The 13724-nt window shown below is 37.2% G+C and overlaps 2 protein-coding genes across 3 annotated transcripts in view; both read left to right on the top strand.

Moving 5' to 3' along the window:
- The window catches only part of LOC107753835 (MOB kinase activator 3C-like), a 7018-nt gene extending 2609 nt beyond the window's left edge, over positions 1-4409 (top strand). Inside the window, exons 2-4 of one of the 2 annotated variants that reach the window (XM_016570095.1) lie at positions 68-595; positions 2232-2434; positions 3848-4409. In XM_016570095.1, coding sequence (XP_016425581.1) covers positions 178-595; positions 2232-2434; positions 3848-3877 — 651 coding nt within the window. In that variant the 5' untranslated portion in view covers positions 68-177 and the 3' untranslated portion in view covers positions 3878-4409. Of the gene's footprint in view, positions 1-67; positions 596-2231; positions 2857-3847 lie in introns of those variants that run through there. The other variant, XM_016570094.1, reaches the window with a different exon arrangement.
- Positions 4410-5087: 678 nt separating this feature from the next.
- Positions 5088-13352, top strand: mknk1 (MAPK interacting serine/threonine kinase 1). The gene is made up of 14 exons (XM_016570091.1): positions 5088-5196; positions 6233-6268; positions 7110-7185; positions 7340-7441; positions 7627-7724; positions 8915-8994; positions 9114-9187; positions 10139-10243; positions 10330-10385; positions 10543-10638; positions 10715-10909; positions 10993-11157; positions 12372-12415; positions 12498-13352. Exons 1-14 carry the CDS (start codon positions 5146-5148, stop codon positions 12685-12687), a joined length of 1368 nt encoding a protein of 455 aa, XP_016425577.1. The 5' UTR covers positions 5088-5145; the 3' UTR covers positions 12688-13352.
- The last annotated feature ends 372 nt before the right edge of the window (positions 13353-13724 follow it).

The following is a 13724-nucleotide window of genomic DNA, read 5'->3' as shown; positions in this document are numbered from 1 at the left end:
ATATTTTTTTTTTTATTTTTTTTTTTTTATATTCAAATATACATTTATATATTTTTCTGCTCTCTAGAAACTCCCTATTGGATGTGACGAGGGCCCTGGGAATCATACGAGTGAAAAATCACAATCTTCCAGATCCTGCTTGGATCTGACGTCTCCGTCACCCTGCTCAGTTCGGCAATGGCTCTGTGCTTGGGGCAGGTTTTCAGCAAAGACAAAACATTCCGGCCTCGAAAGCGATTTGAACCTGGAACCCAGCGCTTTGAGCTGTACAAAAGAGCCCAAGCGTCTCTGAAATCAGGCCTGAACCTGAGGAAAGTGGTGCAGCTGCCGGACGGGGAGAACATTAATGACTGGATAGCTGTGCATGTGGTGGATTTCTTCAATCGAATCAACCTCATCTACGGGACCGTGAGTGAGTTCTGCACTGAGAAGAGCTGTCCCATCATGTCTGGAGGGCCACGTTATGAATACAGGTGGCAGGATGGGGATCAATACAAGAGGCCCACCAAACTGCCTGCTCTTATATACATGAACCTCCTGATGAACTGGATCGAGTCCCTCATCAACAATGAGGACATCTTTCCTACACGAGTAGGTGCGTGACGTCAGATATGTTTTCCAGACAAATCAAATCACTGTGATAGGGCTCATTTACTTTTGTTAATTTCCAAATTTTTATTTTCGTTTTTTAAAATTATGTTAAAAGTTAAAATTATGTCAGTGTGGGATAACGGTTTTAATATCATAATATAGAAACATGCTTTATTAAAAAGAGGAAACTCTTTCAACTCTTTTTAAAAAAATCTTTATCTTTTATTGTTATTTCTTAGAAAAAATATTTTAACAAAACTGCTTCACTGCTTATTAATATTTGAAAAACCTTCAAGTCACATAGTGCAAAAAACAGTTAATAAAACAGGAAATTGGGAGACACCTGCTGACTGTGTCAAGCTCAAGAACAGTGATATATTATAGTTTTTATTAATATTTTGAATCCGTTTTGTTCTTTTTTAGTTCCTAGAACTCTCGTGTAAGTAAACTATACTAACTAAGCATTTGTCAGTACAACATACTATTCCTATTTCACTTTACTGAGTTTTTTCAAGGCAATCGGTTTGCATGCTTTTTTTAAGTAAGCCCAACTAATTAGATTTTACAGTGTATTTATTTATCACATATGTGTCATGGTTATTGTCATAAATGTTATCCACTGCAGTTTCCCAGTTGCATAAACCCCCAATCTAATCAGCACATCATTCATTAAATGTTTTATATATATATATATATATATGTCTATTTAGCTTTTATTAATTTTTATTTCAGTTGTAGTTACCTCATGTTAAACTAAATTAAAATAAGAAATGTTGCCTTGGCAACTACCTGATTTTTAAAATTTCTGTAAACATTTATTTTATTTCAAGTAACAAATTATTATTATTATTTTTATTTTTATTTTTTTAAGTTTAGCTTTTTAAGGTTAATTTTAATTACAGTTATCAGATATATTTACTTACAAATATCAGATAATTTATCCTTTTCAATAAATAAAATGTAATAATATTTTTATGAATTAATAATGACATTTTTAAAAAGAACTTATATATATATAATATTTAAAAACATTTTTGAAAATAATTATTTAAATCACAAGTATTTACGGTATAAGGAAAATATGTTATTACATTTTATGTGATGGTTATCACATAATGAAAAGCAACATGAATACAAAGAGCACATACGAACTTAGCACATATGCATTACTGGATTTTCCTTTTCTTTATTGTGGACACTCCTATTTGTCATTGACCTTTAAGCTAATTTAGTAAATCGCTATGAAAAGCTTAGTATATTAATAAATGAGCAGAGATAATGGAAATAATGGAAATAAGACAAAAACAGTTCGACGTAGAAATATTAACGGGTAACTGGCTAGAGAAATGATCCAGTTACGTTTCTCAGGAATTGCCGTATAATTTGTGGGGCCAGGGATCACCAGATACATACTTCTGTCTGAAAAAAATATTACTGGATAGAGTTACAGAAGCTATACTTATAAGCACTGCCAACAATTCATAATTCCACAGACTGAACTATTGGCCGAAAACCCTCGAGACATACTCTGTGTGCTTTTTCTCCTAAAATAGCATTTGAATTTTCTCATGAAAGAAAATCATACAGCATCTTGAATGTGATGTGATTTGAGTGTGATGCTGGTTTTCTTCTGTTTTTAGGAGTCCCTTTTCCAAAGAACTTTCAGCAGGTGTGCAAGAAGATACTGAGCCGCTTGTTTCGGGTGTTTGTACACGTGTACATCCATCACTTTGACATGATCTGTAGTATGGGAGCTGAGGCCCACATCAACACCTGCTACAAACACTACTACTACTTCATCTCTGAGTTCAGCCTCATCGACCACTCGGAGCTGGAGCCGCTTGTGAGAGCGCTGTGCTTTCATTACTGTGGCCACATACACACTGCAGCTAAATGCAGCTTCATCTTCACCTTTTAGTGCTTAATCCTGTTCTGTACACGGACGGTTCAGTAATTTACGGGAGTGACAATTAAAAAAAGTTTGACTGCAGAAAAATTCAGGTAGTGGCAACCGCATTTACAGAAATTCTATGCAATGTGTACAGAACCGAACTTGATGTATTTAAATGCATATCAGAGTTGTGGTGCAAGTAATCACAGGAAAGGAGGTACAGCTTGACTCTGTGTTGCCAGATATTACTATAAAAAAGGCAAGATCCAAATGTGTTATCTTGGAAATAAGCACATACCAAAATATCATGACCTACACCTGCCTACATTGTTATCTCTATAAAATGAGCTGAGCCCAAACAACAAGGCCTAGAACACTTAATAAGCATTGCTTATAATGAGTAGACATGGCAACCTGGGGCCTGTTTCATAAAACAAGTTTACCAAACAAGCCAGGTTTATTTCAGTTAGTCTGACTTATTGTCAGTTGATGTGGTTCAAAATAAGTCCGACTAACTGAAATAAGCCTGGCTTGTTTGGTAAACTTGCTTTATGAAACAGGCCCCTTGCTCTGCGAAGCAGCCTTCCAACATAAACAAAACACGACAGCTCGGTTGACGGTGGTTTAGCTAAAGACGCGTTATGTTCATCGGTTTTAACTAAACCACCGACAAAAGAGCCGTTGTATTTTGTTTATGTTTTGGAAGGCTACTTTGCAGAGCTCGCTCTGGAAGTGTTGCCATGTCCACTTATTATAAGCGACGCTAATAAAGCATCGTTGGGCTTGGCTCATAGAGCGATCCAGTTTACGGAGTTAATAAAGTAGCAGGTGCAGGTCACTATATTTTGGTATGTGGCTTAGTTTAAAGAATCCATGTTTGGATGTGAGTTTAAGGGGGTTTTTTTCTAGCAAGATCTGACAACACTATGAGTCAAAACGTTCCCTATAATTTCTTTCATCCCTCATACAGTAATGACAAAACACTGATATGCATTTAAATACGTCATTAACAACTAATTGTACACTTCGGTTGTGCACATGCTGCGTAGAATTTCTGTAAATGCGGTTGTCACTTTTTCGGTTGTTCATTCGGTTGTAGAATTCGGATGTCACTCCCGTAAATTACTGAACTGTGTGTGAACAGAACAGTAATAAGCACTGAAAAGTGAATTGACAACCGATTTGAACTAAAGTGTGTACGTTGCGACTGTGTTACTGTTATTAGACACAAAACAATAAATTATGATAGTGGCAGTTAGCAGATTGCACTCTGCTTTAGCTAACTATGAACAACTAGATGCTGACAGCACATTGCAAATGCTTGTGATGTATGTCCTAATAACTTTGTCCTTTCTGTCTTCACAGAAAGAAATGACAGAGAAGATCTGTAACTGAAAGATGCGGAGAACGGATGGGAATCCAAATGTCAAACATTCAGACCCAAGTTCTGATCTAAGATCAGACGAGATCAGAGACTCACAAATGAGCTAAAAATGCAATGCATCTGTGCTTCTTACTGAAACACTTGTGGGTCCAGTAATTCAACACACGTTCTTGAGACAGTAAATGTTTAAATGATGTACTGTATCTCAAATTCTGGAGCAGTGATCTGAAATGATGCATCGATTGCTTAGTATTCTGCATACATTTTTTTGAGCAATTCACCACGTGACTTCAAAGAACCTTTTAAAATATTTGTTCCTGAGGATAACATGTCTGGAGATGGCATGTCTTAAACTTCTGCCAAGTCTGAGAGGCTGCATTCTTGCTCTGTCGTGTCTGTGCCAGTGCAGGGACAGAAGCCTTTGCTATCTTTATTTAACCAGGGCATGTGCAGTAAGAAACTATTACCATAGCTAGTGACTGATGATGAATAGTACTCAACGGTATTATTCTTATTTCAGACATTTTGTTCTGACAATGTATTTTTTGCATGCAAGTTTAAAATACAAACATTTTAAATGTCAATACTCTCTTCTTTATTTTTATTTATTTAAAAAAAAAATTTATTGGATCGGAAAATCCAAAACAAGTTTCTCAAAACAATGAAATATTACTTTCAGACATTTCTTATACTGTGTGAGCACAACTAATCTACATGAAAATGTATTTAATACAACAAATGTTAGGAAATATATAAGTACAATCTGATTCAAAACGTTAATACATTATAGCAGCATAATGATAACACCGAAACTCACTACACATCAAACTAGCGATTGCATAACTCTTTTATGGGGACTCTCCACTACGGACACGGTAGTCAGCAGCATTAACATTAAAAGATCGAGTTTCATTCCGTGTATGAGTCTAATCATTAAATTTGACCGACACCAATCCTGCATTCCTCCTTAGCCCTAGTCTGTGAGTGAAACCGGTATTTCTCCAGTGCGAAATACGAATATATGAATCAGATTCGTGGCAGCGCTGTCTTAGAATATGAATATTCATTAGCTCATGCTTACGTGACTTCGTAATCTCCCCTGTTCGCCCAATCACGTAACCTAATTAATATTCATGAACCAACTCGTCACCATAGTATGATTCGCAAATGCCCCACAGCGTCCAACAGTAGGAGGGCAGTTGGCGCGTTTGGGGTGGTGGAGCTGTTGTGTTTCTGTGTTGTTGTCCTCCTCCTCCTCACTGCTGCTGTTCAGCGCAGGATGATGGAGGCAGTCACGGCACAGCTAGACTCATTCGGCCGCAATTTCCAGGTTTGAGTTTTGTTTGGTTTGTTTTGTTTTTAAATATGCATAAAATATATAATGTATACATAACCGGTTTGTTACACGAGCTCAAATAGCTATACTAAGGTCAGCTCGCTGATGCTTACATCTGTGTCATGATATGGCTTTACGGATCGCTCGATTCGCGCCAAGGAATCGTTAGATCGCAAAAACAAACGCTTGTAACGTTCCTTAATTCTGAACGCGCGAGTTATCACAGTCAATCATTTCGTGTCTTAAAAACGAAGATTTTCAGTTACTCAAAAAGCATTATCTATTTGGTTAGCGCCATCATATTCTGCCGACACTGCTACACTTAATTAATTCTCTGACACTTGTTGCTTTTTTCGTAACACATTTTACAGTTCTTCTTTTCTTAAAGGGATAGTTAGTTCACTCCATAAAGAATTCTGTCAGTTGATTCAGTCAAACCGAGTCTTCGTGGAACATAAAAGAGGGACTGATATCCATTCCACTTTCATTGTGCAGTGAAAGTGAACCGCGACCGTGGTTGTCATTCTGCTTAATAACATTTATTTTCATGCATCACAGAGAAAAGAAAAACAATTTTTAGAATTTTTGGATGAATTGTTCCTTATCAGTCAGTTTTGACATCTACTGTTGCTTTAAATATGTTAATTTTCCCAGCCCTTACTACGCTAATCCATCCGTTACGTTATCCAAAAACCGTTATTATTTATTAACGAATGGCGATATCTCTTATACTACGATTTATATTGGTATTCTTTTCCTATATGTCACTTATCATTCAATCCACCTGAATTTCTCTGTAATTACGTAAAACCGTAATATATCCTGTTGAGTGTGCTGGATTTTCCCCTCAGCAGCCAGATGACAAGAATTTGACCAAACACGTCAGGACAGTGATATCGCTTCTCAATGCGGAAACTAAGTGTTTAAATAGCTCTAACATGATTTCACTCAACCTACTTTGAAGAAAACCAGCTGTCACGGTTCCGTCTCGCGCGGCTTCTGGAATGATCGTGTCTGCTTCTTCTTTCAGATCGCGGACCTTCAGGCGCTCCACTGCTCACGCCAGGTACTGGCAAGTATCACGATTTAACTTAAAACGGGCTTTTGACTTGTTTGTGAGTCTCAAACTGCGGGTAAATAAGTAAAACAGAACTAACCGTCTAGTATAGGCATTTCATGCTAGGTATGGGTGCACACATTAGTCACGTGAGCCTTATTCAGCGAGAAATCTGATAAGTGCACACTGCAAGTTTTACAGCTTAGTGTTCGCTTCCTCTTTCTCTGATATCGATAGTGAACTGCTAACTTATTGATCATTTAGTCTTACACAACTTTAATATGATGGAAATATAAGGATCATTTAGCCTTTAAACTTTTATGGGGAAGCATATAAAGCGCACAAGGTCATATCTGTATGCAGGTGAATGTCAGTGACCGCCTGGCTCTTGTTTACTCCATTGAAAATGCTCAAGTAAACACCTTTTGTGTTTATGCTTGATGCTTTGCATATTGCAAATAAGCTTTTTTTCCCAGCAGCCTTGGTTCCGGAAGTATTTTCCCCAATCATTTTCATATAGGCATATTTAAAAAGTCTTTATACCAAGAACCAAAACTATATGACTCGCAACATAAACTTTGATTTAAAGGAAAAAGTATTTGAAAATCAGACAAATTATTTACAAAGCACAAATAATTTTAAATAATGTGAACTGATGCGTAAAGCATATACAATCAATTAACAACATTGTATACAGGTTTACAAGTTATCATTCAAAATCAGCTCCCCTATGGAGAAAACGAAAGGGATTTTTATTTCTGCAACCCGACTATTGCACTCTATATGCCTCTAGAAGCAAAGGAGCTTTGCTGCTGTGTTTTAAATGTACATTTCTCTCTCTTTCTCACAGATAACCAGTAGCGCTCTGGCACCTGGCCAGGTGGAGAGCCGTGGTCCGATCTCTCATGCCCCCAACAGCCCCGCAGGTACAGATGCTTGTGACGAAACATTTAAAAATACACCCTTCAAATCATCCAGTCATTTCAAAAAACTAAATTCTGACAGAATACCTAAGAATCCGTGATGTAACATCTGGTGGATTTGTGTTTTTTTATTTCTTTTTTTTAATTTTGGGATTAGGAATGGAGAGCAGTCAACCAATCACCATCACAGACCCGGTTACACGGCGGAAAAAGAAACGAAGAACTCGGGCCACGGACAGTTTCACTGGCAAATTTATTGGTACTAAACCATCTAGATCTTTACAAAAACTCTTATTAATCCTCATAATGTGCGCCTTTTTGTTTTATGGTTTATCCTCAGCATGCAGTCTGTATAATCTGTGCATCATCAGATCTTTCAAAATGTGTGATTGCAACAATTCCTGATTGGGTAAGTCAACTCACAAGTGTGTGTGTGTTTTGTAGATCTGTACAAGCTGACGGACGAGCTGCTGGGTCAGGGAGCTTATGCTAAAGTCCAGGGCTGTGTGAGTTTACAGAACGGCAATGAGTATGCTGTCAAGGTGAGATGATTTTTATTTTTTTTTCATGATTTTGTAGTTACAATTACATGGTTTCTGTGGGTATTAAAAAGGTTTTAAAGTCTTTAATTTGCCCTTCCACAAATTAAAGCCTTAAATCAGAGCAGAAAGTCTTAAAATCAAGAAGTCATGGCATTAAATGTTGCATGCACTGCAAAATAAAAAATAAAAAATTCCAATACAAACATCCTTACATCAAGATACACTTGCTTGAGATGCAGAATGAAGAAATAAAGTCTTGTTTTCTGAGAAATTGGACAAAATGAAGTGAGTTTATGTTTAAAACAAGAACAAATATCTGTCAATGGGGAATAAAACCTTGTTTCCCTTGGAATTAAGTTGATTTTTCTGAGCCCATTGGCAGATATTTGTTCTTTTTTAATCAGAAACCCACTTCATTTTGATCAATTTCACTGAAAACAGTGAAATTGCTTGTTAAGTAAATGTTTTTCGATTTAAGAATTTGTACACATTTGCTCTGGAAAACAAGAGAAAAGTACAGATTAAATGTGGGGTAAGCGATTTTTCAAAAACGCTTTAGAAACCCAGATATGTATATATATCTATGGTGTAGACAGCATCACTGATTATAATGAGTTCTATAGTATTTTGTCGCGCCACGCCACTTGCGTCTGTTGTAGACATGGTGTAACATTGGTTTTGCTTTGTTTCACAGAACAAATCGTTGCCTGGGTTGCGTACGTATGGGTGGGGCGGAGCTATCAAAATAGGGGTGAGACCCTTTTGGGGTAGGGGCGTGTTTGTTTTGGTGATTTCAAATGTCAACATTAGCTACCAGAAATCGCTTACCCCACCTTTAAGAGCATCAGTTGTTTGCAGTGTGATCAGAAGGTACATTAAAAGCTACTTCTATATTCTAATGACACCTATTCAAACCATAAGCTTTTTTTTTTTGTTGTAAAATTAACTAAAAAGTTATGGAGATTGGTTGGAAGTTGTATTTTAATCTTTGAAGTGTTGCTAATACAATTGTGTTGCCTACATTTTCTTTACTTGGTGTTAAAAAGGTGTACATTTATCTTCATAAAACCTGCAGAAACCCTATGTACTTCCATAAGATAATAATACCAAAATGGTAAATATTTAGAAAAATAACAGAGTAGTTCTTTGTCAAACAGACTTTGTGTGTAACGTGTGGTTACGTTTCTCAGATAATTGAGAAGAACGCTGGTCACAGTCGCAGTAGAGTTTTCAGAGAGTTGGAGACGCTTTACCAGTGTCAAGGAAATAAGTATGATCCTATTCCACAGTACTCATTATACTTAACTTAATTTCAGAATTTACTGTAATTGATTGTAGTTCGTATTATACATAACTGCTCAACTGCATACATTGTGTGTTTCTCTATAGGAACATTCTGGAGCTCATTCAGTTTTTTGAAGATGACTGCTGTTTTCATCTGGTGTTTGAGAAGTTGCTTGGAGGTACTGTACAGTTGTATAATAAATTATATATACTAGTGGTCGACCGATATGGGTTTTTTGACAGCCGATACCGATGCCGATATCTTGGAAAGCAGGGTGGCCGATATAATTTTATTTATTTTAATTCGTATTTAAGAAATTTAAGTAACGAACCTGCACACTATCAATACTTGCTAATTCTTAAACTTTATTAAACGCAGCGTTTCTGTCCACTGACCTTCATCAGGCAAATGCACTTCAAATGTACAGACTTATTTTTGATTCAACTTTTTGTTTGATTTTGTTCCCATGGTCCTATCGTCGTTTCAGGTGTGCTGAGTTTACGTTGATTGAGTATTTAAGAAATTTGAAATATGAAAATGGATTAAAAAATAATCGTGTAAAATAAACATACTTATACTCTAGAAGACAAAGTATTTTTCACAAATAAATAAATATTTAATAAAAATACAATTAAAAAGGAAGTAAACACTGTAACCAACAGGGCACTCAGTATTCTGGGAAGTTTGTTTGCATTGGGAATCATATTTTTTTCAAATAAAGCCAAGGTAACACTCATTTTACATACAGCACACAGTGAAAATGACATGAATATGACAGTGGGGAAATGCATAAAGCACAGCATAATTTGAAATCAGTCACGAGTTTAAAGTTTGTCGATCGCGCGTCTCCAGTGAAGCTGAACTCTCCTCCTGTCCGGTGTCCGCATTCAATTCGCACGGACCGACCGTCACAGAACACGCAATCATGGAAAGTCCCGCCTCGAACACATCGGCCAAACAGAAAAACTTATCAGCCGATGCCGATATTTGAAAAATCGGCCGATATATATATATAACGGCGTTGGCGATATATTGGTCGACCACTAATATATACTGTATTATGGTAAAATACAGATGCATTCTCATTCTCAGTTATTTGTTTCTGAATAGTTTTCTCTTTCCCTCTAAGGTTCCATTTTAACACACATCCAGAGTCGAAAGTACTTTGATGAGAGAGAGGCAAGTCATGTAGTCAGGGATATAGCACATGCACTGGACTTTCTGCACAACAAAGGTAAATACTATACTTTTACTCTGTGGCCCAGTGACCATGACTCACTGCGAGTGTGTTTACTCAGACTCCTCTCACTCTTTCCACAGGAATCGCTCACCGGGACCTTAAGCCTGAAAATATCCTGTGTGAATATACTGATAAGGTAACGTGTAGTTTGTCTGGCTACAGAAAATCTCTTAGCAGTTGACAAATTTCTACTGTTTAATCATGTCTACCGGTATATCACCCACCTCTAGTAGTGTATGCACTGTATGTTTATAGCCCGTCTTAATTGTACTGAGTTTCTTGCTTTTACTCAGGTTTCTCCTGTGAAAATCTGTGATTTTGATCTTGGGAGTGGAGTAAAGCTAAACAGTGCCTGTACCCCAATAACTACCCCTGAGCTCACCACACCGGTATTTGTGCTTCTGGCATCCTAAAACTGTAAAATTGTGGAGTAGCATGTTTTGAGGGATGTGTTTTGTCCTCTAGTGTGGCTCAGCTGAGTACATGGCTCCTGAGGTGGTCGAGGTCTTTACGGACGAGGCTTCGTTCTATGATAAGCGCTGTGACCTCTGGAGCCTCGGAGTGATTCTCTACATCCTGCTCAGCGGGAGTCCTCCCTTCACCGGCCACTGCGGCACCAACTGCGGCTGGGAACGAGGAGAGACGTGTCGTGCCTGCCAGGTAAAGCACACGCTAATTCAAAAATGTAGAGAATTCACTTCATCCACGAAGACAACTTAGCAGTGTTGTCCTCTCCTGTTCAGAACAACCTGTTCGAGAGGATTCAGGAGGGGAAGTATGAATTTAGGGATGGAGTTTGGGCTCAGATCTCAGCCGATGCCAAAGATCTGATCTCGCGGCTGCTGATGCGAGATGTCACTCTACGGCTGAGTGCTGCCCAGGTCCTGAAGCATCCCTGGGTGCAAGGGGTGAGTCTTTAGCTCTGTTTTTCTTGAAGACTTCTTGATTTCATCTTTAACAGGGATGACCAATATGGGCTGATAACTGATAATAAAGCAGCGTTCTTTAGTCAGCAATTTTACTTATTGCATTTTAACCCTTTCAGTAGGAATGACTAGGTAATTAAAAACCAGTTGCATGACACAAAATAGATGTCATGTAAAGTCTTTGGACTGGAATGTATACGTATATATATATATATATATATATATATATATATACACACACACACACAGTGTATATATATATATATATATGTATACTTATGTATGAATACACACACACAAAATATGGGGTCAGTAAGTTAATATATACACACACACACACACAGTGTATATATATATATATATATGTATACTTATGTATGAATACACACACACAAAATATGGGGTCAGTAAGTTATTCAACAAGGATACATTAAATTGATCAAAAGTGACAGTAAAGACATTTACTTTGTTACAAAAGCATTCAATTTCAAATAAACAATGTTCTTTTGAACTTTTTATTCTTTAAAGAATCTTGGGGAAAAAAATGTATCACAGTTTCCACAAAAATATTAAAGCTGCGGTCCGTAACTTTTGGCGCTCTAGCGGTTAATAAACAGAACTGCGTGCGTCTTGCGGAAGAACATTGTAGCCGGAGCTACTTCTCTCTGTTTATGTCTATGACAAATCACGCCGGTACTGGGCTACTCCGCAGCGGTTCCACCAGTGCCACTCTGAAATAGTCCGAATATAAAAACTTGTTATTGTAGTGATTCAGGATAAGCCAAAAATGATGTGCTCACTTGGTAAATTTTGAACACAAAAAAAAGTTACGGACTGCAGCTTTAAGCAGCCCTTTATTGATAATAATAATAATAGTTTCTTAAGCAGCATATCAGCATGTAAGAATATTTTGAAAATCTAGCATTACATCACCGGAATAAATTACATTTTTAAATATATTAAAAAAAGAAAACATTTTAAATTGTAATAATTTAACAATATTACTGTTTTTTTTTAATGCATTCTTTTTTTTTTCTTTTTTCCCCCAAAACATTAAAAAGACTTACCAAGCCCAAACGTTTGTCGATAGTATACATTATTCAAATCTAATGTAATAATATACAAAATATATGTCATATATATTATTGTCTATTTTTACTTTTATTACATTTTTATTTACTCGTTTAAATTTTCAGAATGCACCTGAAAGAGTTCTTCAAACTCCTCGTGTTCTACAAAGGTATTTGATTTCGATGCAGTAGATTAAGTATATTTTCCAGTCTCTGTAATGTTTCTAACCGTCTCTCTGGTTGGACCCACAGAAACTGCAGCACTAAAGACCTGACACAGTTCGCCGCTGATGCCATCGCGTTCAATCGGCAGCTGTCTCAGAAGGAGGAAGAGCAGGAGGACTTTGGTGCCATGGTCTGCTCCATGAGGCTCTCCCCTCCATCTAACTCTAGATTAGCCCGTCGCCGAGCACAGTCTCAAGCACTACGCACCAATACCTGACACCTGCCCACCCGACAGGTGCTCCGGTTATACTCGTGCACACCATAGTGCGTTATAAGCCTTCATACGCATACATTCTCTGGTGAACTGAATGGGTTCTTGAGCAAACACACTCTAACCTTGGCTAACACACATGTATATGCATCACAGGCTTAGTGCTACCAACTTGTAGCACAGACTAGCCTTATATATACAAACCAAAAACATCCAGACGATTCTAATTTCTTTACAGGTCTTTTACTCTGTGTAATGTGAGTTTTGTGTATTTTAAGCATCAGAAATTGTGCTTTTTTAAAATATTTATTACCAAATATTTATGGCTGGCAGTGTTTGTCAGTCTGATATAAAAAGGGTGCTCAGCTCTGAGGGAATCTACAGACGTTGATTTTAATGTTGCCACAGCAGTGAGGCTTTTAATCGACATTCACATTTTTATACGTTTTAACATTTTAAAAAACCACTCGAGTTACTGTAAAGCACTGGACATCTTGCTTTGTTACTTTTCTATTGTTTGTTTTATATAAGGTCTAGCTGTAGTCTAGTTATAGTTATTGTTGAGCGAATAATGTTTTGGTTTATTTGAGCTATGTAAAGCAATGCTGCCATGTGTCTTAAAGGGTTAGTTCACCCAAAAATGAAAATTAGACTGCGTTTTACTCACCCACGAGGCATCCTAGGTGTACAGTATATATCTTTCTTCGTTCAGACGAATCCAGTCGGAGTTATATTAAAAAGTGTCTTTGATCTTTCAAGCTGTTTAATGCCACTCAGCGGGTGTTGCATTGCTTCAGTCCAAAAGAACTTAAATAAAAATTGCCCATCCATAAAAAAAAAAGTGTCTCACACGGCTCCGGGGGGTGAACAAAGGCCTCCTGTAGCGAATCGATGCGTTTTTGTAAAAAAAATATCCATATTCAAAACGTAATAATAACTCCGACTGGATTCGTCTGAAAGAAGAAAGTCATATACACCTAGGATGACTTGAGGGTGAGTAATTTATGGGCTAATTTTCATTTTTGGGTGAACTAACCCTTTAA

This window comes from Sinocyclocheilus rhinocerous, unplaced genomic scaffold (assembly GCF_001515625.1).
Source record: "Sinocyclocheilus rhinocerous isolate Xijiao unplaced genomic scaffold, SAMN03320098_v1.1 scaffold711, whole genome shotgun sequence".
NCBI classification, from domain to species: Eukaryota; Metazoa; Chordata; class Actinopteri; order Cypriniformes; family Cyprinidae; genus Sinocyclocheilus; species Sinocyclocheilus rhinocerous.
Note: the sequence above shows the minus strand (reverse complement) of the source record. Positions and strands in the feature narration are given on the sequence as shown.

Bases quoted from the DNA above. Each gene is read 5' to 3' on its own strand.
- mknk1 (XM_016570091.1), top strand. From the start codon at position 5,146: ATGATGGAGGCAGTCACGGCACAGCTAGACTCATTCGGCCGCAATTTC. The intron at 6,269-7,109 runs GTACTGGCAAGT...TCTTTCTCACAG, and splicing joins CGCTCCACTGCTCACGCCAG to ATAACCAGTAGCGCTCTGGC. The intron at 7,442-7,626 runs GTACTAAACCAT...TGTGTTTTGTAG, and splicing joins TTTCACTGGCAAATTTATTG to ATCTGTACAAGCTGACGGAC.